This window comes from Pezoporus flaviventris, unplaced genomic scaffold (assembly GCF_033815535.1).
Source record: "Pezoporus flaviventris isolate CSIRO_AGI_PZ_B2104156 unplaced genomic scaffold, CSIRO_AGI_Pfla_v1 ptg000154l, whole genome shotgun sequence".
Taxonomy (NCBI): Eukaryota; Metazoa; Chordata; class Aves; order Psittaciformes; family Psittacidae; genus Pezoporus; species Pezoporus flaviventris.
In genome coordinates this window covers 121,845-142,829 of record NW_026892702.1, presented here as the reverse complement: position 1 = coordinate 142,829, position 20,985 = coordinate 121,845, and the positions used below count along the sequence as shown (strand labels likewise).

Genomic DNA, 20,985 nt, shown 5'->3' with positions numbered 1-20,985 from the left:
AGCACTTCTTCAGAGCATCCTTCTGAAAGACACTGAGGCAGCATTTACCTGCTAGGGAAGGATCCTGAGCATTGATGTTTTTTTACTCTTGGTGAGTAGGTTGGGCAGTGGGAGCAGAGTCGTGTGTAAATTGAACTTCTGTATCGGACATCCCTCCTGTCCTAACCTGTCACTGCCTTTTTCTCCGATGACAGCGCCCCATGCCCAGAGGCAGTAAATGTCCAACAGCAGCTCCATCACCCAGCTCCTCCTCCTGCCATTCTCAGACAAGCGGGAGCTGCAGCTCCGGAACTTCTGGCTCTTCCGGGGCATACTCCTGGCTGCGCTCCTGCGCAACGGCCTCAGCAGCAGCAGCACAGCCTGCGACCAGCACCTCCACACCCCCATGTACTTCTTCCTCCTCAGCCCCTCCCTCCTGGACCTGGGCTCCACCTCTACCATTGTCCCTAAATCCATGGCCAATTCCCTCCAGAACACCGGGGCCATCTTCTACCTGGGATGTGCTGCACAGGTTCTTCTGTTTGTCTTTTTTATTTCAGCAGAATTTTCTCTTCTCAATGTCATGTCCTATGGCCACTACGTGGCCATTTGCAAATCCCTGCACTACAGGACCCTTCAGGGCAGCAGAGCTTGTGTCCACATAGCAGCAGCTGCATGAGGCAGTGGGTTTCTCTGTGCAGGGCTGCAAACAGCTAATACATTTTCTTTACCTTTCTGCCAAGGCAATGCTGTGGAGCAGTGCTTCTGTGAATTTTCCCAGATCCTCAAGCTCTCCTGCTCAGAATCATATCTCAGAAAAGCTGGGCTTCTTGTGGTTGGTACCTCTATAACATGTGGGTGTTTTGTTTTCGCTGTGGGGTACTATGTGCAGACCTTCAGGGCCGTGCTGAGGATCCCCTCTGAGCAGGGATGCCACAAAGCCTTTTCCATGCGCCTCCCTCAGCTGGCCGTGGTCTCCCTCTTTGTCAGCACTGGCACATTTGCCTACCTGAAGCACCCCTCCAGCTCCTCCCCATCCCTAGATCTGGTGGTGTCGTGCTGTACTCGGTGGTGCCTCCAACAGTGAACCCCCTCCTCTTCAGCCTGAGGAACTAGGAGCTCAAGGATGTTCTGGGGATGCTGATGACTGGATGTGTTTCAGCAGCCATACACTGCCTGCTTTCCTCTGCAAAGGGCTCCAAGTGTAGGTCATGACAGGCCATGTCTGTCTTTCCTCCTTTACATTTGTTTTCCTTTTTCCACTTGTGATGTTGTCCTCTAAGACATGTCAATTTTCATCCCCTGCTACTTCAGTATCTGCCCATCTTGTGTGACCTGCAGACTTTGTGTCAGTGGGGGGCTCTCACTGTACTTAAGGGAAATAAATGATTCTGCAGCAACTTCTTCTCTGTGTGTTGTGGTTTAAGCCCAGTTGGTAACTCAGACCCATGCAGCTGCTAGCTCATTCCCCCCCCCCCCCCCCCCCCCCCCCCCAGTTCTTCCCTTTTCCCCACTCCTGGAGCGATGGGGAGAACTGAAAAAATGTAAATCCCATCAGTTGAGGTAAGAACATTCCAATAACTAAAGTATAATATAACACTGCTACTACTACCACTAATAATAATAATGATAAGGGAAATAACAAGGGGAGATAATACAGAACTAAAAGGGGATAAGGAAAAAACCCAACAATAAACACAAGTGATGCACAATACAATTGCTCATCACCCACCCACTGACACCCAGCCTAGCTTAATTTCCTCCAAGGCAGCTATACCAAAAGCCCACCGGTACCCTTCTGGGTCTTTGAAGTACCATCTCCTCAGACAGTCTATGCCAAGGACGCATGGAGCCTCTGAACCCGTCACAATAGGGTGCTTTTGCCACTCCTTCACAATTAGGCTGATTTCAGCCTCCAGTACAGTCAACTCTTGGGATCCTCCTGTCACTCCAGAGATACAAATGGGTTCCTCCCCTCAACAGTTTGGTGGCGTCAGGGTGCACTGTGCACTGGTATTTACCAAAGCCTTATACTTCTGTGGGACTGATGTGCCAGGCCATCTGATCCACACAGTCCAGCAAACCCGATTTTCCCGCTCCTCTACATGGCTGGAGGCAGGGCCCCTCCAATGATCATAAGATTGTCCACTTATGTCTTGTTGTCCTGGGTTCAGCAGACTAGAAAGGGATTAGTATTCCTTATCACAGGAGTTGGAGTAAAATCAGCTCTTCCACTCCATCTGGGAAGCTGCTCACCAAGGACTGGAGCAGCAACTTTCTTGGGAGGATCATCCTTGACCATTGGTCTCCACACACCCGTTCCTCCTTCTAGGCCTTCTGTATAGTTCCCCGAGTTTATGTAGTGGGCATGACGTGCTGTGGGATGGAACACCACAATACCACAACAGAATACCACGATACCGTAGTTTGGGTCATGTCTCCTGTCTCTGCTTCCTCCTAGCTTCCCGTGCCCCTCCTCACTGGCAGAGCATGAGACTGAGAAAGTCCTTGATCGGAGTAAACATTACTTAGCAAGAACTAAAAGCATCACTGTGTTATCATCAGCACTGCTCCCAGACTAAATTCGAAAACACAGCACTGCACCGTCAGTGCAGAAAAATGACTGCTGCTGCTGCTGAACCCGGGACGCACTGAAATACAGGCGCTGATGCACCTGGGATTCTGCGGCGTGCGCACCCCACCCCCACACACCGCCCCCCGCGGCACACACACATGCACAAAGCCAGGGCAGATTGCCATGTTGGTGGCGCCCTTGCGGACCTCCCCGTGTGTAGGTGATGCCCAGCACCGTCTTTCTGTCGTAGCTCTTCAGCTGTGGGAGCAGGGGCTGGACATTCACGCTCTGTGAGCCACGCGGCAGGACAGCCGAGAGCTCTCTGGTATCAAGTTTCATTTAGTCAGCCTAGTTTTGGTTGACACTGAAATATAGTAGCGTTTGCATCTGGCATTCTGCAGACGCCGCCACACCCACCCCCCGCAAGCACCCCCCGCGGCATGCGCACACACGCACACACGGACACACGCGCACGCACACGCGCACACGCACACGCGCACACACACACACACACACACATACACACACACACAGAGCCCTGTGTATACACCCCCCTCCCTGCTGCCGCTCCGGACCCGCCGGCCGCTGGGGGCAGCCCCAGTCCCCGGAGAGCAGCACCGCCCCGGAGCAGCTGGGCGGTGGGGCGGGGGTCCGCGGCCTCATGCTCTGCGCCTGCGCGCTCGCTCCCCGAGCCCAGCAAGCGAGTCTCCCGCCACCCGCGAGGAAAGGGGGGTTGCTCTTGCCGGGGGACGAGTCCCGCGCTCAGTGCTGGCGGCTGCACGCAGGCAGGAGCTTGGCGCACACAGCCGTGGGCTGGGGATGGGGGCTGTTTGTACGCCGTATCTTTTTCTTTTTTGAGAAGGTTTCTTCTTTTTTGTCGGAGAAAGTGTAAGCCATGGTCCAGGACAGCCAAAAGTGCTCACCAAAGTAGAACGCACATGCAGTTTCAAGTGCCAAAACACGGGCGGATTACCGTGTTGGTGGCACTGCTGTGGAGCTCACGTTGTGTGCGCGCGATGGCTAGCAATAGCTTCCTGTCCTGGCATCTCGGCTGTTTGAGCGGAGGCTGGAAGTCTGCACTCTGTGGGTCGTGCCCCAGGACAGCTGGAAGTGCTCACCAGGAAAGCAGAATGCACGTGCAGTTTTATGTGCCAAAGCGAGAGCGCCTTGCTGTGTCGGTGGAACCGTTAGGAAGCTCATTGTACTTTTCACCTTTGGCACAGTTGGATGCCCCAGTAATCACAAAACTAGCTGAAACCAGCCGTATCTGTAATTCTTCGTATAGCTGGCAAAGATTCAGAACAGTGTGACCTTCGTGCAAAATTTATTGCAAGCAAAACAGGATGGGCAGACAAGGAGTATCCAAAACCAGCAGATGTTTGGGAGGCACTGTCTCTAACTGATAAGTAGAAGGGTGGTGTGAAATAATTCCCTCATGTTTAGTGGGGCCACTAAATCCTGTTATCTCACCACAGACTTACAACACAAACATTGTTCTTTATCTTCTACCTAAGTTAAGCTAAAAGTACACATTTCTATCATATCATAATACACATTATCTATCTTACATGACCCTGGTTCTAACATCTTCCTTTTCCCTTTTATCTTCACTACAATATTTTAACCTTCCAGTCATAAAACAAAGGCAAATAGCCTGCACACAGTGTCAGTTTGGATAAATATTTCAAACAGCACGGGTGGAGTCCTAGCTCTGCAGATGCTTGTTATACCAACAGACGATTGGATCTTTTCCCCTTTCTCTCCTACAGCGTTATCCCATGGAGAGTCAGTTTTATGATCACATCTCTGTGCTGTCCAAGATTTGCTATATCAGTTTCTTACAGGAAGCAAAGCTAACACGAAATTGCCATCTCTCTGTCTGCTTGAGCCCTTGTCAGATTTTCTGTTTCCCCATCCCTCAAGAATTAAAGCTGTTTTATGAATAAAAAAGAGACATACGCAACCAACTGCTGCCTACACGGAAACTAGAAAACTGTGCCCTTAGATGATCTGAAAGCCCATGAGCCTGTCAGCACATAACAAATAACGGATTAGTTTTCAAGAGCTCTAACCAAATGAATGGCAACCAGGAAAAACAGGCTTGGGAAGGTTGATGGATGAACTGTAGAGGGGTTTGGGTATGAAGAGTGTTAGCAACATAGCAAGGAGGATTGGCAGACACAAGAGCGCTGGTGGAAAATTGTAGGAGCTGTAGGGAGAAGATTCTGGTAGCGGGGAGAGTATCCCGAGGATGAATTGGAGTGATTCCAGTAAAAACTACAAGCTGCTGCTTGGAAGTTTCTATTCAGGTACCGCAGGGAGGTACTAGATGCTCTCACCACATTTCATGACACTAGGAAACCCTACAAAGCTGAGCAATCGTATTGGGCAACACTTGTGTTTTCTGGATTTTCATTTCTTTTTTTCTGTTGCTTCCTAGTATTATTATAATTTCTGTTATTGTTGGTATTATTTATATTATCACTGTATTTTACTTGCTTTCAATTATTAAACTGTTCTTACCTCCACGTACAGGTTTTCTATTCTTCCGATTCCCGTCACCGTCCCACCAGGGGATGGGCGAGCGGCTGCCTGGTGCTGAGTTACCAGCTGGGTTTAAACCAGGACAGAGGGACGCTCCAGTTTGCCCTCCTCTGCCCTTACCTGGGGCACACGGTGTGTGGGAAGGGAATCTCCTTTACACAGACACCACAGGAGCCCACACTCCCTCAGCCACTCTGCTCACTGTGGTGATGCAGCCAGAGAGGATCCAGGCATGCGGCCGCTGGCAGAGGAGAGGGGCCACAGACACAGGCACACAGAGCGCAGCTTTGCTGAACGGGTTTATTGATCATGAGAGGGAAATGGCCCAGGGCTCCCCAGGGCTCAGGGGGGGTCCTCCAGGGATGACCACCTCCTCATGCCGCTGGAGGGGGACACGATAAGGATGTCACCACCACTTCCGGTCCTGAAAAACAGATCCCAAAATGAAACAGTCGCCCATGGTGTCTGCTGGCACATGAGAGGGGCCTTGTCCCCAGTGTCTCTCTCTGCAGAGACCTGGGGAAGGAGAAGGGAATTGGAGACCCCAGTAAGCCTAGGATAGGGCTTGGCTCTTGTGAGATCCATAGGGCACCCAGAATCCCTTACAACAGGATGCCTTGAAACCTCCCGGAGCCCTGCCCAGCCCTCACGGTGATCCTGGGGGTCTGCATGGCACCAGAGCCCTTGCCTGTCCGGCACGGTGATCCTCTGGGTCTGCTGAGCCCCGCTGAGTGCAAGGAAAGGCAGCTCTGTCCAGCTTGCCCTGGCACATGGATCATGGACAGTCCCCTCTGTTTCCGTCTTCCATACCCAAGCTCTGGCCACCCCTGAGGGCTCAGGGATTTCCTGGGTCTCAGAATCCCTTGTGGGGCTGGAAATGCCCTGATGCTGCTCACCTAGACACGAAGACCTACAGCCAGGCGTTTTTGGCGGAGAAGCACCTCGAAAGGAACCTGGGGAGAAAGGGAGGGTTAGGGACACCCTTGGGTGCACTGGGGTGTACTGGCAGGCAGGGAAGGCAGTGAGCAATGGGGTCCTTGGAGAAGGTGCTTTCAGGGAGAAATTGGGTATGTGAATTTGTACGGTGGCACAGAGAAAGCAGTGGGGATCCTGGGGAAGGGGCCCACCTGGGTGCATGGCCGTGTATTGGGGCATCCTGGGGTGCTCTGGGTTGTAATGGGATGGATGGGAGTGCAAGGGGGACCCAGGGGAAGGGGGCCTCCCTGGAAAAACACTGGGGTGTGGGGCTGCTCTCGAGGGTTGTAGTGGGATGCACTGGGCTGCGCAGGGGCACACTGGGATGTCCTGGAGTGTTGTGGCCGTGAGGGGAGCATCTGGGGACAGCAGAACTCATGGTACCTACCTCAGGCTTCTTCCTTTCCTCTATTTTGAGTTCCCCCTGTAGAGAGACCACAAAAGCTCACTGGTCACTGGCATGTCCCAGTACCAGCAAGGGACCAGCAAGGGATGGGAGGCGCAAACTGCCATCCAGTTCCCCAGACTGGTTGCCCTCTGAGTCCACCCCAGTACTTACATTCAAGCTATCATCTCCACTTTCTTCTAAGACTGCCTGGGAAAGAGAGCAAAGAGCTTGTCCGGATTGGACCTTGGTGGGGCTTTGTGTGGGGTACAGGGGTCCCCAGCCTCCCCAGGCCCATGGCTTCCCTCTGGTCTGAGCAGGAAGATCCCTTCTGCTCCCCCCACCCCATTGCTCCAAGTTGCACCTGGGGTACCGGTTCATGCAGTGACCAGGGGTGAGGACAGAGGGAAGGACAGCCTGGGGAATTAGGGATCTCCAGAGGGGATGGGATGACTGGGACGCAAAGACAGGGCACTGGCGTGAATTAACCAGGCTGATGGCGCAGAAGGGACAGGACTGTATGGGATGTTAATGTCGGGTAGAGGAATTCAAGTGCAGAAGATACGGGGACTTCAAGCGTGGTGGTTGGTAGAGGCAGAAGGACGACTGCAGAGGACCAAAGTGAGGGGACTGGGAGAGTGTTTGGGAGCTGGGGTTCAAGGAAGCGTTTTTGGGGACATTACCACAGTGGACAGGATGAAAGGCAAAGGACTGAGGGGGGCGACGTCCCAAAGGCATTGGGAACGATCAAAGGGAGGGCATCTGGGGACCCTAGGTAGGATAGAGAGGAGATCCCAGGGAGGAGATGCCTGAGGGGACCAAAAGCACGAAGGGGCCCAAAAGGGAGGGGTGTGGGGGCACCGAGAGAAGGAATGGGTCAGGCCCTCCTAGGGCGGAGATAGGTCCGACCATTCAGGGAAGAAGCTGGGCTCTGGGTATCAGGAGCTATACTGCGTGGAAGCTTGGGAAGAAACAGAACTGTGGAAGGCAGAAAGCTGCATCACCTGGGGCTTCTCCCTTTCCTCTTGCTTGGGAAAGGGAGAAGCCAACTCAAGGGGTTTCATGCTCACCACTATGATTTCATCTTGCAGGGGAGCTGATATCTTGCAGCCAAGACCTGTTCCCAGCCTTGAGCCCCTCCACGAGGCACTGGGGACTCACCTGAGCATCTGCTGGGGTGCACAGCAGGATGGTGAAGAGCAGGGCCATGCTGAGCACTGCGACCTTCATGTTTCTCTGCGGTGTGGTGAGTCCTGGATGAGGCTGGAGAAGGTGAGGGGCAGATTTATCCCTCCCAGGACTCCTCCTTGCCCTCCCCGAGAGCCCCCAGGGCAAAGCCAGACTTGGCAGAGACACCAGCCCTGGCAGCAAGCCCGGCCTAGGCACAGAGTCACCCCTGCCTCCAGCATGGCTTCAGCCACCTTTGCTGGCATCAGTCCAGCTTCCTGCACGGGGCAGCTGAACATGCAAGTGCCCAGGCGTCTGGGGCTGGTGAAGGGGAACAAAGGACCCCTGACAGCCAGGCGTCCTATGGTGTCTGCCCACTGCTCCAACACAAAAGCACCTTCCAACAGCCCCCAAAGCCAGATCCCCCTATCTCCCAGTGCCCCTCACCTCCCAGCACTACCATCTCCCAGCCCCGCCTGCCTCCCAGGACTGTGTTTTCCCCCAGGACTCCCCCAGGAATGTTGCTAGCCTCAGACCAGGGGTCTCTGAGCAGGACTCTCCCTGCCCCCTCTCCATCCCTTGGGTAACCAGGGGGCTGGGAATGACCCCTCTTCCTGGGGCATGAAGGATCCCGGGATTAGGGAACACTGGGAGGTGGGAGGACAGCTGCGGTGCACTGGCAGGTGGGGATACTGCCGGGTGACTGGGATCTTCAGTCACAGGAGGCGATGGGGAGCACTGGTGAATGCTGGGCACAGGGAGATGAGGGTTCGGCTTGAAGGAGTGCTGGGGTGGTCAGAAGGCCCAGCTCTAGCCCACCCCATTTCCCATGCACTGTAGTCCCCAGTCTTGGGCAGTCCACAGCCATGGCCTCCCCAGTGCAGAGAACGGAGCAGAATATCCCCTGCCCTGACCACCAGCCTGCCACTGCCTGGGGCCACCATACCCACCCAGGTCACTGGAGTCCCACTCTGCAGAGCTGCCTCCAGATGGTGGGTCCCAATGACTCTGTCCCCAGCAAGGCTCTGGCTCCCTGGATGGCACTCGGACACTGGTCACCCAAGGCCCTTGTCCCCAAGGGATGTCCCTTCAATGCCCTCATCCTTGGCCAGGCCAGCTCTGTCCCTCAGCAGGATGTGGCCACCCGGAGGGACACCGTGAAGCAGATGCTTGTCCTCAGGCAGCCAGTTGGAGCTAATTGCAGGGACAACAGAGTTCCCATGGCAACAGGAGAGATGTTTGTTCTTGTCATCCCTCTGGTCTGTGTGTAACTGATAAGCTTTATTTGCCTAGGGCCAGGAAGTGCTGGGGTGGTCACGATGCCCAGCTCCAGCCCACCCCATTTCCCATACACTGCAGGCCCCAGTCTGGTCCAGTCCCCACGTTGCCCCAGGGGAGCCCAGAGGGAGCCCTGCTGAGCCCCACTGTGACATCAGAGCCGCCAATCTTGACTCAGAACTGGGCACCCATACAGCGTTGTGGGGCAGGGAAAGAGCCCACAGCTGCACGTGACTGTTGCCCCGGGCAGGGAAACTCCCGTGGAAGGGCAGCGTGGAGCTGCTGCTGGAACTGGTTTTCCTGAGGAGCCCAGACTGCTGAGGCTTAGGAGGAAGAGCTGAGCAGGGAGGCTGCCTTTGCCCAGAGATGGCAAGCAGAAAGGCACCGCATAAAATTATCCAAGGGACCTTAAATGTCTCCTTGGAGACCACAGCTGACCAACGGTCAGCACGAGAGGCTGCAGGGCGGAGCCACAGCCAGGCGAGTAGGTACGAAGTTGGCTGCTCGTGCATGGGGCATCAGCTTAGGACGGTAGCTGGGACACGGCCTAATACAGCCAGCAGGTCACGGATCAGCATGGGGAAGCTGACAGACGCTTCTGCGCAAGAGCCCTGTGCATTGCCCACCCCCCTTCTGGTGGGCCGTGGCTGAAAGCATGGCTTGCTCTCCCAGCAAGCACTGCGAGCAATCGGCATCTTTTTTGTTTTCCTCCCACAGGAGCCTTTTCACAGAGGTGGAGCTGGTGAAACGCCTTCCTCAGTCCACTCCCAGCTCATCCTCTCCAGGGCCACCCAAGCGTCATGACAAGGCCACTGCACTTGCAAGTAAGCTCAGCACTGGCTCTTGCTGCAAAGTCCTTGGGGTGAACTCCGAGCGCTGCACTGTGCCAGAAGTCTGGCAAAATTTCACAAGTGGCTGGAGAAATGCAGGCTGCTCTGCTCTTCACCCCAGAGAGGTGGTGCCTAGGCCTCGGTGCTTGCCTCCCTGCAGGGAGCCAAAACGCTCTTGGCTGAGCATCCTGGAGAAGAGACCTCAAGACAGAGGCCTAACTTTTCCCTGGTTTCTTTGCCCAGGGACGGTCTTCAGCCTTGTTTGCCATGCGGCAGGTACCCTTGCATCCCTGTGGAGATACCTGCTGATCGTGTGCATCTTCACTGTGTACGTACTACCTGTTTCTGCTGTTGGGCTTTTGGGGAGGCGGTAGCCTCATGCTGCAGGGGTCAGGGTGCAGGGAGGGAGCGGGTGAGAATTGGGCTGTGCTGCCGGCTGTGCTTCGAGCAATGGGGACTGCTGCTGCCGCCGCCAGCTTCTTCCTGTTCCTCCGCTGCAGGCTGCATCTTTGCTGTCAAGCAGAGATGGGGAAAGGAGTATGTATGTACTCCGTGTTTCTGTGTTGGACACGGGGAGAAAGGAGATGTCTGAGGGCCAGTGCAAGCAAAGGGGAGAGCAAGGGGTGTTCCTCAGCCAGCTCCCCACTCTCACAAGCACTGCTCATGTTGTGGCCGTTCTCAGGGAGAGCCAAGAGTAAAGCCACTGGGCAGTCTCCCTGCCACACATTCACCAGAGGCCCAGACTTTGGTCATGGTAGGACAACCTGCTGTGTAGCCAGACGCAGGGGTGCGGAGGCGGAAGTCCTGATTTGCTCAACCTCTTTACTTTCGGGGAGTAGTGAGTCCTGGAGTTCTTCTTTGGGGGAAGAGCTGCTGGCAGTTTTGAAAGGTGTGGACAGAAAGTGCCCCTCCTGGGCTCTTCCCTGGCAGCTGTCTGTCAGCAGCAGGCTTCCAAAACAGTGGCTTTCGTGCCTGGAAGTGGTAATCCAGCTGGTTTGCTCGAAACCTGGCTCATTGACAGACATAGGACACCCTCCTTTTTCAGGCAAAAGATGGCCGTGCACAAGAAGAGGTTCTTGAGATTCATTGTCTTCTTGCTTCCAGTGGTTCTTGGTGAGTCTGTGTGAGCAACCATTTGAGAGTAACAGCCTGGTTGTGCTGGGTGCCAGCTTTTCTTTTTGGCCCATATGTGTGGAAACTCGCATGGTCCAAGTGCTTCTGGTGTGCATCCTTGACAAGGACTTGCTTTTCAGCTAGCAGTAAGACTGGTAGCCTCCCAGCCATGCTGCTGCACTGGCCACAGGACCAAAGGGCTTGCTTAGTCTGCAAGCCTGCGAGAGAAGGGAGCATGTATTTCCAAGCCTGAACTGGGGGATACCCAGAGGGGCTGTGCAGGGTGACTGATGCCCCTCCTGATACCTCTCCTGGCTGATGTAGCCTGCTCTCAGGGCTCACAGGAGCAGTAAGGGGAAATGGGAAAGAGCTCTGGGTCACCGAGCACACCTGAAGCTCATGGCTACACAATGCCCTGAAGCCTGTGGTGATGGTTTCCAGTCAGAGGCACGTCCTGTCTCTGCACCCTGTGTTCCCCACCTCCTCAGCTTAGCTGCTGCCCCATCCACAAGGCAACCAGGAGGAGACCACGGTGCTTCAGGGACCACTAGCAACCCAGGTCAAGTGACTGTCTCTTGGTGATGTGAATTGCAGCTGGTGTTTACTGTGGGACCTCACTGCCAGCGTGGACAATGCAGGCAAAGGCACAGAGAGAGGTTGGTGGACCCTCTGGGACAGGCAGCTCCTGCAAGGGAGCATTGCTGACAGTGGCTGGCTAAATCGTGGGCTTTTCTGTGTCCACACAGAGTGAGCCAAAGAAGCAGTGGCTTTTGCCGGGGCTTCCTAGGGAAGCCTCTCCTGGGAAGCCCCAGCAGCTCTGGTGGTGGATACTCTAACAGAGAGTTTTTCCCTTTCAGGCTCTGACACGGGCAGCCGCAGCAGAAACAAAGATGCTGAGGTAAGAGATGTTTCCTGAGCTGGAATTGGACCTATGCAAACAGCATCAGCCAACCTGTCATGGTTTAAGCCCAGCCCGTAACTCAGAACCACACAGCCGCTCGCTCACTCCCCCTCTTCTCTGTCCCCCTGCTCCCCGAGGGATGGGGAGGAGAATCAAGAGAATGTAACTCCCGCGGGTTGAGACAAGAACGCTCCAGTAACTAAGGTGTAGCACAAACCACTGCTGCTACCACCAGTAATAATAATGATAAAGGGAATAACAAGGGAAGAGAATACAACCGCTCCCCACCGGCTAATGGTTCCCCGCCCGACCAGAGCCGTGATCTAGCCCTTCCGGGTAACTGCCCCGTTTATATACTGGGCATGACGTGCTGTGGTATGGAATACCTCTTTGGCTAGTTTGGGTGCAGCGTCCTCTCTCTGCTTCCTCCCGGCTTCCCCTCCTCCCTGGCAAAGCATGAGACTCAGAATGTCCTTGGTCAGAGTAAACATTACTGAGCACCAACTAAAACCAGCGGTGTTATCAGCGCTGTTCCCAGGCTGAAAATCAAAACCACAGTGCTGCACCAGCTACTGAGAAGGAGAAAAATTCCTGCTACGGCTGAACCCAGGACAACCTCGTGCTACCTGCACCCATTTTTCTAACAGCCACGGCTCCTGTACTTCCCTCTGGCCATTGCCTTTCTTTCAGCGTGGGGAGCAAGGGAAGCATTCACAAACCAGAAAGCCCTGTGTCTCTGCTCCTTGCAGAGGGAATGGGCTGCTCTCTGACAACATCTGCTTTCCTGTTCCTGCAGGAATTTGCACACCTTGTTGACAGAGCAGACCCAAAAGTTGCAGCTTCTGCTGGAGGAGGTGGCTCAGCTGAAGGTGGAGATAAGCCGTTTGAAGAAGGTAACCCTGCATTTTGGAGAAGAAGGCTTGGCTGGGCAGAAGCCCTGAGGAAGCACTACCTGGGATTAGTAGTGGGCTCAGCCTGCTGAGCGCAGCAAGCCAGCTTGTGCCAGGGGATTGCTGGGTGAGCTTTGGCACTGCCCAGGCCCTATTCTGGGCCCAGGTTAACTGGTGCTTCAGGCAGTAGGAATCTTCCAGCATTCTTCCCTTGGCACGGGCACCTTTGGCTGCTCTGGCTGGGCCCTGAGCAGCAGGGAGACCCAGGCCCACTCCCATGGCCAGCCTTTGTGGACATGGCCTGAGCATGGAAGGTGGGAACAAGGGAGTGAGGACCCCATGGTCGTGGCCACATATACTGTGCTTGTGGCTCACGTCAGCTGCAGTCTCTCAGCTTACTGGACAAGGCTTGCCTTGTGTTTCTGACACTGACCCTCTGCCTTTCTGGGTGCTGGTAGCCATGCTGAACTGACTGCTGACGTGCTCATTTTCTGTGCTTGTTTGTGTGTTTCCCAGGAGAGGCAGGAGGTGAACCAGGCAGCCCTGGAGTTGGCTTCGGAAGTCTACATCAGAAGATCTGACTGGGCCCTGAAAAGTTCTGGTATGGACACAGCAGCCCATTCTCCTTGCCATGCACTTGTCTGTAGCACTCCCCAAAGGAGGATGTCCTCCAGGTGCTGCTCTCCTAAGCAGGGGAGCTGAAAGCAGGGGAGCTTCATGAGGTCCGAGAGCATGTCTGTGGCAGTGGCTCTCTTGGATTCCCTCCTGGTCCCGCTTCTGCGCAGGTGCCTCTGGCACTGCCCCCCCCACATTCCAGGGCTGACGGAGGGGCTCTCTTCCTCATCAATGCATTTGGAAAGAGAACGGATGGGTCATCCTATCCTTTATTGCCCACACAGCAAGCCCTCAGCTTTGGTCTGCCCTCATTCACCAGCACCCTCAGGCCTTCTACTTGTGGCGCTGAGAGGAGCAGACACCAGGCATATGGGTGCTGTCATCCTGCGCAGCTAGGCACCCCTACCAGCATGGAGATGAGGAGAGGACTGACAGACGTGGAGCTGTCCAGCAGCATCAGAAAGGGCGTCTGAGCACAGGGTCCTCCTACTCGGTGGCCTCGTGCAGTCACCTGCTCTCCCTTCCTTACAGGTGCCACCATTGACATGCAGAGAACTTCAAAGACCTATGACTGCAAAGAGAATTGGGGCTGCAGGGTTTTATGGTTCTTCCACACTCCCAACCCTCCTGATACGATTTTGGAGGTATTGTAGCAGAAACCACCAGTGCATGTTTCCTTCCTGAGAAGCTGGGGACTGACCTTGGGCATTGTCCTCTCAGTCCAGTGGTAATGCTCAAGCCCACAGTGCTGATCTGTTGCCTGAAGCCAAAGCTTGGACTCAGGGCTGGCCTCGATAGAAAGCAGTGGCTCCCCTCAGGAGGGGAACAGAGCTCAACTGCAGCATCTTGCCCACAGTCCTCAGTCACAGCCGGGTGAACGACTTTCTCCCTGGTGACCTCATTTCCATACTCAGCCCTAGCAGTTCCTTTCTGGGGTGGGAGGCAGGGGGTCCTCTGCAGAGCCACTGGGCAGAGAGCTGTGTCTGTAAGGGCCTGACTAGGTTGGCTTAGTAACAGGTATTCTCCTCTTTTCATAATACTGAGAGGCTGCTGCTTGTGTCTCATTTTCAAGCCTCATTTTCAAGATGGACTAGACCCCCCAGACACACCAGCACCTGTGCTTCAGGCTACATGAGCAGCTGTGTTGAACTGAACATGGGCTCACGTTTCATTAACTCTCACATTCTGATTGCAGCCGGATATTTCCCCAGGAAACTGCTGGCCATTACAAGGGCACCAGGGCCAGGTGGTCATCAGGTTGCCAGCACGAGTCCATCTGACTGCTGTCAGTGTGCAGCACACCTACAAAGAGGTCTCTCCATCTGGGACCGTCACCAGTGCCCCCCGAGACATCGCTGTCTTTGTAAGTCTCTGCTGGGTGCTTCTGGCTGGCACGTGGCCCTGGGGCAAAGCCGTGACTGGAACTTGCTTGCTTTGTGTAAGCTTTGTGCAAGCAAGTCCTTGGAGATTTGTGTCCTGCTTTCTCCTAAGCCCTGCAGTGCACTTGCAGGATACTTCAGGGGCTCTAGGGGTTCCATCCCTCTCAAGACTCATTCTGGTGAGAGCACCTCAGGGCTCTTGAATAAAACACAAGGTGGAGACAGTGCTTAACTACTGCTAGAGCCCCAGGAGAGGCTCAGTAGGTAACAGCCCATGCAGTATATGCTGATCCAGCACATACAAACATCCTCTTTGCCGGGACAAGTCTGAGCTTCTCTCCTTCCTCCTTGTGCTTTTCCCTTGAGGGATTGAATGCAGACAGAGAAGAGGAAACTCTCCTTGGGATGTTCGTGTACAACGTGGCAAAAGAGGCTATTCAAACCTTCCCTCTGAAGGTACAGTCTGTGCATGAAGGCAAGATGCCCAGAGAAAACCAGCAGTGCCTGCAAGTCCGTGGCAGGAAGAGCGTGAATGCTCTCTCCCCTGGCGCAGGGGCCCAGACCACTGCCGAGGAGGCCTGGTGGAGCTGGGAGGACTGAGTAGCATGCCGTGGGGGTAGCAGCAACAGGTTTGCAAGGGCAGGGTTGTTCCTGTGGGAGCTTAAGTCCTGAGAGACCCCTGGCTGCAGCTGCTGCCTTCAGCAGAGCCAGCTGCACACATGGCCTCTCCACCAAAGCAACATCTTTGTGCCAGGAGAAATAGGGATACCTGGTGGGGAAAGCTGCCGGACAGCATTGTCGCTCCACCCTTTGGCCTGCTGACAGGCTGGACAGTGTCCTTTCCTCCCAGCACAACACGTCCCTTTTCTCCTGGTGCCCTCACACCTGCCAGGAGGAAGGCAGGCAGCATGGCGGGAGCTTAATGGACTTTCACACCAACTGTCTCACGCATAGGAGGACCTCCCCAGCCTCTCTGTCAGCACACAGCAAGCTGCAGAGGGAAGGGGGCAAAGGGAAGGGAGGCGCAGTCCCCAGCAGGCCAGGTTCCAGAGGGTGTCTTCTCCCTTCCCGTGCCTCCAGTCTCTGCAGGAGCCCTGGTACCAGCAGTGAGCCTCAGATGCCTACAGCCACTCCTACCCACTTTTGGAAGCTTGTTCCTGAGCAGGAGCAGGGCAGGCAGGGGGAGAAACGTCAATTGCACCGTCACACTTAACACCTCAGTTTTCTTGTCACTCTCTTCACAGAACACACACAGAGCCTTTGCGCACATCAAACTTATTGTGAAGAGCAACTGGGGAAACACGGCCTACACCTGCATTTATCGAGTGCAGGTTCATGGAAAGATGGAAGAACAAGAAAACCTCAGCTGAAACCAGACAAGAAAAAGAACACAAGTAAAAAAGAGAAATGGGGGAGGAGGAATAAATGGTTTGTCAGATCAGAGTGGTGTAGAGGATCTGTCTCTAAAGTAAGGTGTGCAGGAAGGTCCATTTGGGGATGGGTAGCAGCAGCCGCTCACAGGGCTACAGGGCAGCCTGCAGGCAGCGGATGTGGGTCACCCACAATCCTTGGGACAGCTCCTTGGGGCTGCCAGGGGCTTGTGAGCTTCCTCTTTTAATTTCCCAGTAGCGGGGCTGGAGAAGCATTGGATTCCCCAGTGCACCATCAAAGGGGTGTGTGTGATGCCTGCCTTCTCCCGGGGGTGGTTTCAGGGGTGTGCAGCCAGCTGTGCAGCCAGGGGTACCGCGGGTTGTCATTCCAAGTAGGGTCCCTGCACCCCAGGGGCTGCGAGTTGGAGCAGCCTGGGTGAAGTCATCTCCCTGCTGAAAGAGCCAGCGCAGGGCAGCTGAGACCAAAGCTGATGGACAGGTGAGATCTTCTGAAAAGCTCTTTGATATCTCGTGTGAATTTCATTTGACACAACAGCCCCATATGCGCTCCTGCCGTGTTCCTCTTTCCTTACTGCTGGAGGGCAGGACTGGCTCTGCCAGAGCCCCAGCAGAGCCCCCTCCTTCCAGGGACACCCTCAGCCTGCACCAACCAGAGCTCATGGAAGGGACCTGCCAAAAGTCTTCCTGAAACCAGAGAAGAGGCAGTTTCAGGGTGCTCTGTGAGAAATGCATCAGGTTTCCCCCAGAGAATTCTCCCCTAAATTGTCACTGTCCTTTCCCTTTTGGAAAGCCCCCCATAACAGGCTCAAGCAAATGTCCAGTGGCAGCTCCGTCACCCACTTCCTCCTCCTGCCATTTGCAGGCACATGGGAGCTGCAGCTCTTGGATGTCTGACTCTTCCTCGGCATCTACCTGACTGTACTCCTGGGCAACGAACTCCTCATCACCACCACAGCCTGCAACCAGTGCCTTCACACCCCATGGACTTCTTCCTCCTCGACCTCCCCCTGCTGGACCTGTGCTCCATGTCCACCGCTGTCACTAAAGCCATCGCCAAGTCCCTCTGGAACACCAGGGCCACCTTCTTCCTGGGATGTGCTGCCCAGGTCTTTTTCTTTCTCTCCTCAAACACACACGAGTTTTATCTTCTCACCATCACGCCCTACAACCACTATGTGTCCATCTGCCAGCCCCTGCATGACGGGACCCTCCTGGGCAGCACAGCTTTTGTGTCCACAATGGCAGCAGCTGACTGGGCCAGAGGGTTCCCCAGTTCTCGGCTGCACACTGTGGGACTTTGTCACTTCCCTCTGCTAAGGCAATGCCCAAAGGACCAAAGCTGGTGGAGCAGAGTGGGTTCCTGTCCCCACTCTGCCTGTTCTGGGACAGTTCTGCCACTGTCCAGAAGCTCTGGGAGAGCTTGGGAGCCCTTCCCTGAGGCCATGTATGAGGAGATCGGTTACAGCTCAGCATGGAAGAAGCAGGCAAGGTTCAGTTGCCCATGTTCAGTGGCTCCCCTCCATGGGGCACATCTGCCAGGCTTTTCCCCCTTACTCCCTGTCCTGGGTTCAGCAGTAGCAGTCATTTTTCTCCTTCTTGGTAGCTGGTGCAGTGCTGTGTTTTGACTTTCGGCCTGGGAACAGAGCTGATAGCGATGTTTTGGTTTGGCCAAGGACTTTGTGAGCCTCATGCTCTGCCAGGGAGGAGGGGAAGCCAGGAGGATGCAGAGACAGGACACCTGACCCAAACTGACCAAAGAGGTATTCCATACCACAGCACGTCATGCCCAGGATGTAACTGGGAGTTAGCCGGAAGGGCTGGGACTGCAGGGTGGGAGGAGGTATGGGCCAGTGCTTGGTCGGGCCTGCGGGGTGAGTTATCGGTCGGCTGGTGGTGAGGTGATGTATTCTCTTCCCTTGTTATTTCCTTTATCGTTGTTATTGGTGGTAGCAGCAGTGATCTGTGTTATACCTTAGTTACTAAACTGTTCTTATCTCAAGCCGTGGGAGTTGCATTCTTTTCGATTCTCCTCTCTGTCCCTCCGGGAGTAGGGGGAGAGCAAGAAGGGGGGGCAAGTGAGTGAACAAGCTGTCTGACTGGGTTTAAACCACGACACTCCCCCACCCAGGGCTGTGCTGCATTCACAGGGCAGTGTTTAGCTCCACTCAAGTGACATGATGCTCTCAGAGCTCTCTGCCTTGCTCACGCTGCTCCTCTCCCTTCGTCCTCACCTTGCTGGGTTTTGGCTGCGGCACAGACATGGAATGAAGACAGACAGTCATCCTCAGCCATGCACACCCCCTCGCACTGCAGCTGAAGGCAAGAGACCAGCTCTTTGGGAGTGTTTTTTATTAGACTCATATTGGAAGTAGTAGAGGAGCCATGCAGAGGGAATGTCGGAGGCCAAAAGAGAGAGCAGGTATTCCAAAACTGAATACAAGAGACTGTATAAAGTGTCAGTGTTCAAATGTCTCCTTCATTCATCTTTTAGAAAAAGAAGAGGCTACTTTATATTAAAACACGGCTCACTGTTGCTCTGTGGGAAGGCATATTGACCTTTGCAGGAATACGAATGACTTGCCAGCATGTAAAAAAAATCAAGCCATTTCTAGAACTGCTCACTGTAGTTTTATTTATGTCAGAAATTCCCAAATTACCCACTTCCAGGGTAACTGCAAGACATACCTCCTCTCTGGATTTTAAAGAGAAGTCTGCTGAGGACAAGGCCTGCTGCATGCAGTATGTTTTGGAACGAGGTTTTGGTTTTCCTCTACTTTTTGTTATGGAAGCTGCTGCTCTTTAGCAACAGCCCTGCTGAATTATTCACCCTAGGGACTGGTGGTGAAAACACAAACCTAACTGGAGATCCTCCAGCTCTCTGGTTCTACTACAGTGCTCAGAAATAACCAAAAGACAGGGTCTACAGCAACAAGAAGAAGAAAAAACTGATAAATTAATCCCTCTGGGTAGCCTAAATAAGTGTATAGCAGCATCCTTTAACAGCATGGTACAAGACCTCCCACTGGAGAAGATACATGCTCTCTATGAGCCGTTGGCTGAGCAGAGGAATTCCAGCAAAGCATGTTTTGTCAGTTTGGGGGCATCAGTAAGATGTAGCTTCTGTTTTCTTCACGCTCAAAAGTCCAGTCTGTGAACCTGTGCCACAAGCTACACACAGCATCATATCTAGAAGACATGTACCTTCCATTTGGAACATCTGGATTTCTCCTTTAGAATTAAAAAAAAAGTTATCTCTTTTGCTGGAGAAAGTGTTGTGTGGGGGTATTTTCTGAAAGACTGCAAAGCACCTCAAACCAAAACAGCAATTGTCACTTACAGGAGTTAACCCTGCAAGCTGTGTGCACTCTGAAGTGCCCAAAGGAAGGCTATTGGCTTTATCCTAGCCCAATTTCAGCATAAAGTACCAGAGCTCAGGGAAGGGACCTGCCAAAAGTCTTCCTGAAACCAGAGAAGAGGCAGTTTCAGGGTGCTCTGTGAGAAATGCATCAGGTTTCACCCAGAGAATTCTCCCCTAAATTATTACAATTTCTGTTATTGTTGGTATTATTTATATTATCACTGTATTTTACTTGCTTTCAATTATTAAACTGTTCTTATCTCCACGTACAGGTTTTCTATTCTTCCGATTCCCGTCACCGTCCCACCAGGGGATGGGCGAGCGGCTGCCTGGTGCTTAGTTACCAGCTGGATTTAAACCAGGACAGAGGGACGCTCCAGTTTGCCCTCATCTGCCCTTACCTGGGGCACACGGTGTGTGGGAAGGGAATCTCCTTTACACAGACACCACAGGAGCCCACACTCCCTCAGCCACTCTGCTCACTGTGGTGATGCAGCCAGAGAGGATCCAGGCATGCGGCCGCTGGCAGAGGAGAGGGGGCACAGACACAGGCACACAGAGCGCAGCTTTGCTGAACGGGTTTATTGATCATGAGAGGGAAATGGCCCAGGGCTCCCCAGGGCTCAGGTGGGGTCCTCCAGGGACGACCACCTCCTCATGCCGCTGGAGGGGGACACGATAAGGATGTCACCACCACTTCCGGTCCTGAAAAACAGATCCCAAAATGAAACAGTCGCCCATGGTGTCTGCTGGCACATGAGAGGGGCCTTGTCCCCAGTGTCTCTCTCTGCAGAGACCTGGGGAAGGAGAAGGGAATTGGAGACCCCAGTAAGCCTAGGATAGGGCTTGGCTCTTGTGAGATCCATAGGGCACCCAGAATCCCTTACAACAGGATGCCTTGAAACCTCCCGGAGCCCTGCCCAGCCCTCACGGTGATCCTGGGGGTCTGCATGGCACCAGAGCCCTTGCCTGTCCGGCACGGTGATCCTCTGCGTCTGCAACGTCCTCTTGCAAGTAATAGAGGAGCCAACAAGGAGAGGTGCCATGCTTTATCTTGTACTCACCAAGGAGCGGCTGGTTGGGAAAGGGATACTCCAGGGCAGCCTTGGCTGTAGCAATCACGAGATGGTTGAGTTTGAGATCCTCAGGACAGTAAGAAGGGTATACAGCAAGCTCACTGCCCTGGGCTTCACGAAAGCAGACTTTGGCCTCTTCTGGAACCTGCTTAGTAAGGTTCCACAGGATAAAGCCCTGAAGGGCAGGAGGGCCCAAGACTGCTGGTCTATATTCAACGATCAACCGGCTTGAGGAAAGGGATGCTTGTATCCTGACCTACAAACTCAGGAGTGTTGTGTAAGGACTAGAAGGAAATGTGGCAGGAAGGCCAGGAGACCTCCATGGGTGGATAAGAAACAGCTGAGAAAACTTAGAAGGAAAAAAGAAGCTTATAAAAGGTGGAAGCAAGGACAGGCAGCCTGTGCAGAATACAGGGACATCGTCCGGGAAGCTAGGGACCAGGTTAGGAAAGCTAAGGCCCAGTTAGAATTAAATCTGGCAAGGGATGTGAAAGATAACGCGAAGGGCTTCTATAGGTATGGAGCAAAC

The 20,985-nt window shown here is 54.0% G+C and overlaps 1 protein-coding gene and 1 pseudogene across 2 annotated transcripts; both read left to right on the top strand.

Annotated features, from left to right (window-relative positions):
• Positions 1–217: 217 nt before the first annotated feature.
• LOC133283144 (olfactory receptor 14A16-like) lies at positions 218–1,356 on the top strand (annotated as a pseudogene).
• A 9,866-nt stretch (positions 1,357–11,222) lies between these two features.
• Positions 11,223–16,071, top strand: LOC133283177 (sperm-associated antigen 4 protein-like). 2 transcript variants are annotated; one of them, XM_061479711.1, is made up of 7 exons: positions 11,224–11,744; positions 12,544–12,640; positions 13,154–13,238; positions 13,784–13,896; positions 14,448–14,615; positions 14,998–15,087; positions 15,876–16,070. In XM_061479711.1, exons 1-7 carry the CDS (start codon positions 11,737–11,739, stop codon positions 15,999–16,001), a joined length of 687 nt encoding a protein of 228 aa, XP_061335695.1. In that variant the 5' UTR covers positions 11,224–11,736; the 3' UTR covers positions 16,002–16,070. The 2 variants fall into 2 exon arrangements, with proteins under 2 accessions (XP_061335696.1, XP_061335695.1); XM_061479712.1 differs by lacking the exon at positions 14,998–15,087 and having other exon boundaries at positions 11,223–11,744; positions 15,876–16,071.
• Positions 16,072–20,985: the final 4,914 nt, after the last annotated feature.

Bases quoted from the DNA above. Each gene is read 5' to 3' on its own strand.
- LOC133283177 (XM_061479711.1), top strand. The intron at 12,641-13,153 runs GTAACCCTGCAT...TGTGTTTCCCAG, and splicing joins AGATAAGCCGTTTGAAGAAG to GAGAGGCAGGAGGTGAACCA. The intron at 14,616-14,997 runs GTAAGTCTCTGC...TTTTCCCTTGAG, and splicing joins CCCGAGACATCGCTGTCTTT to GGATTGAATGCAGACAGAGA.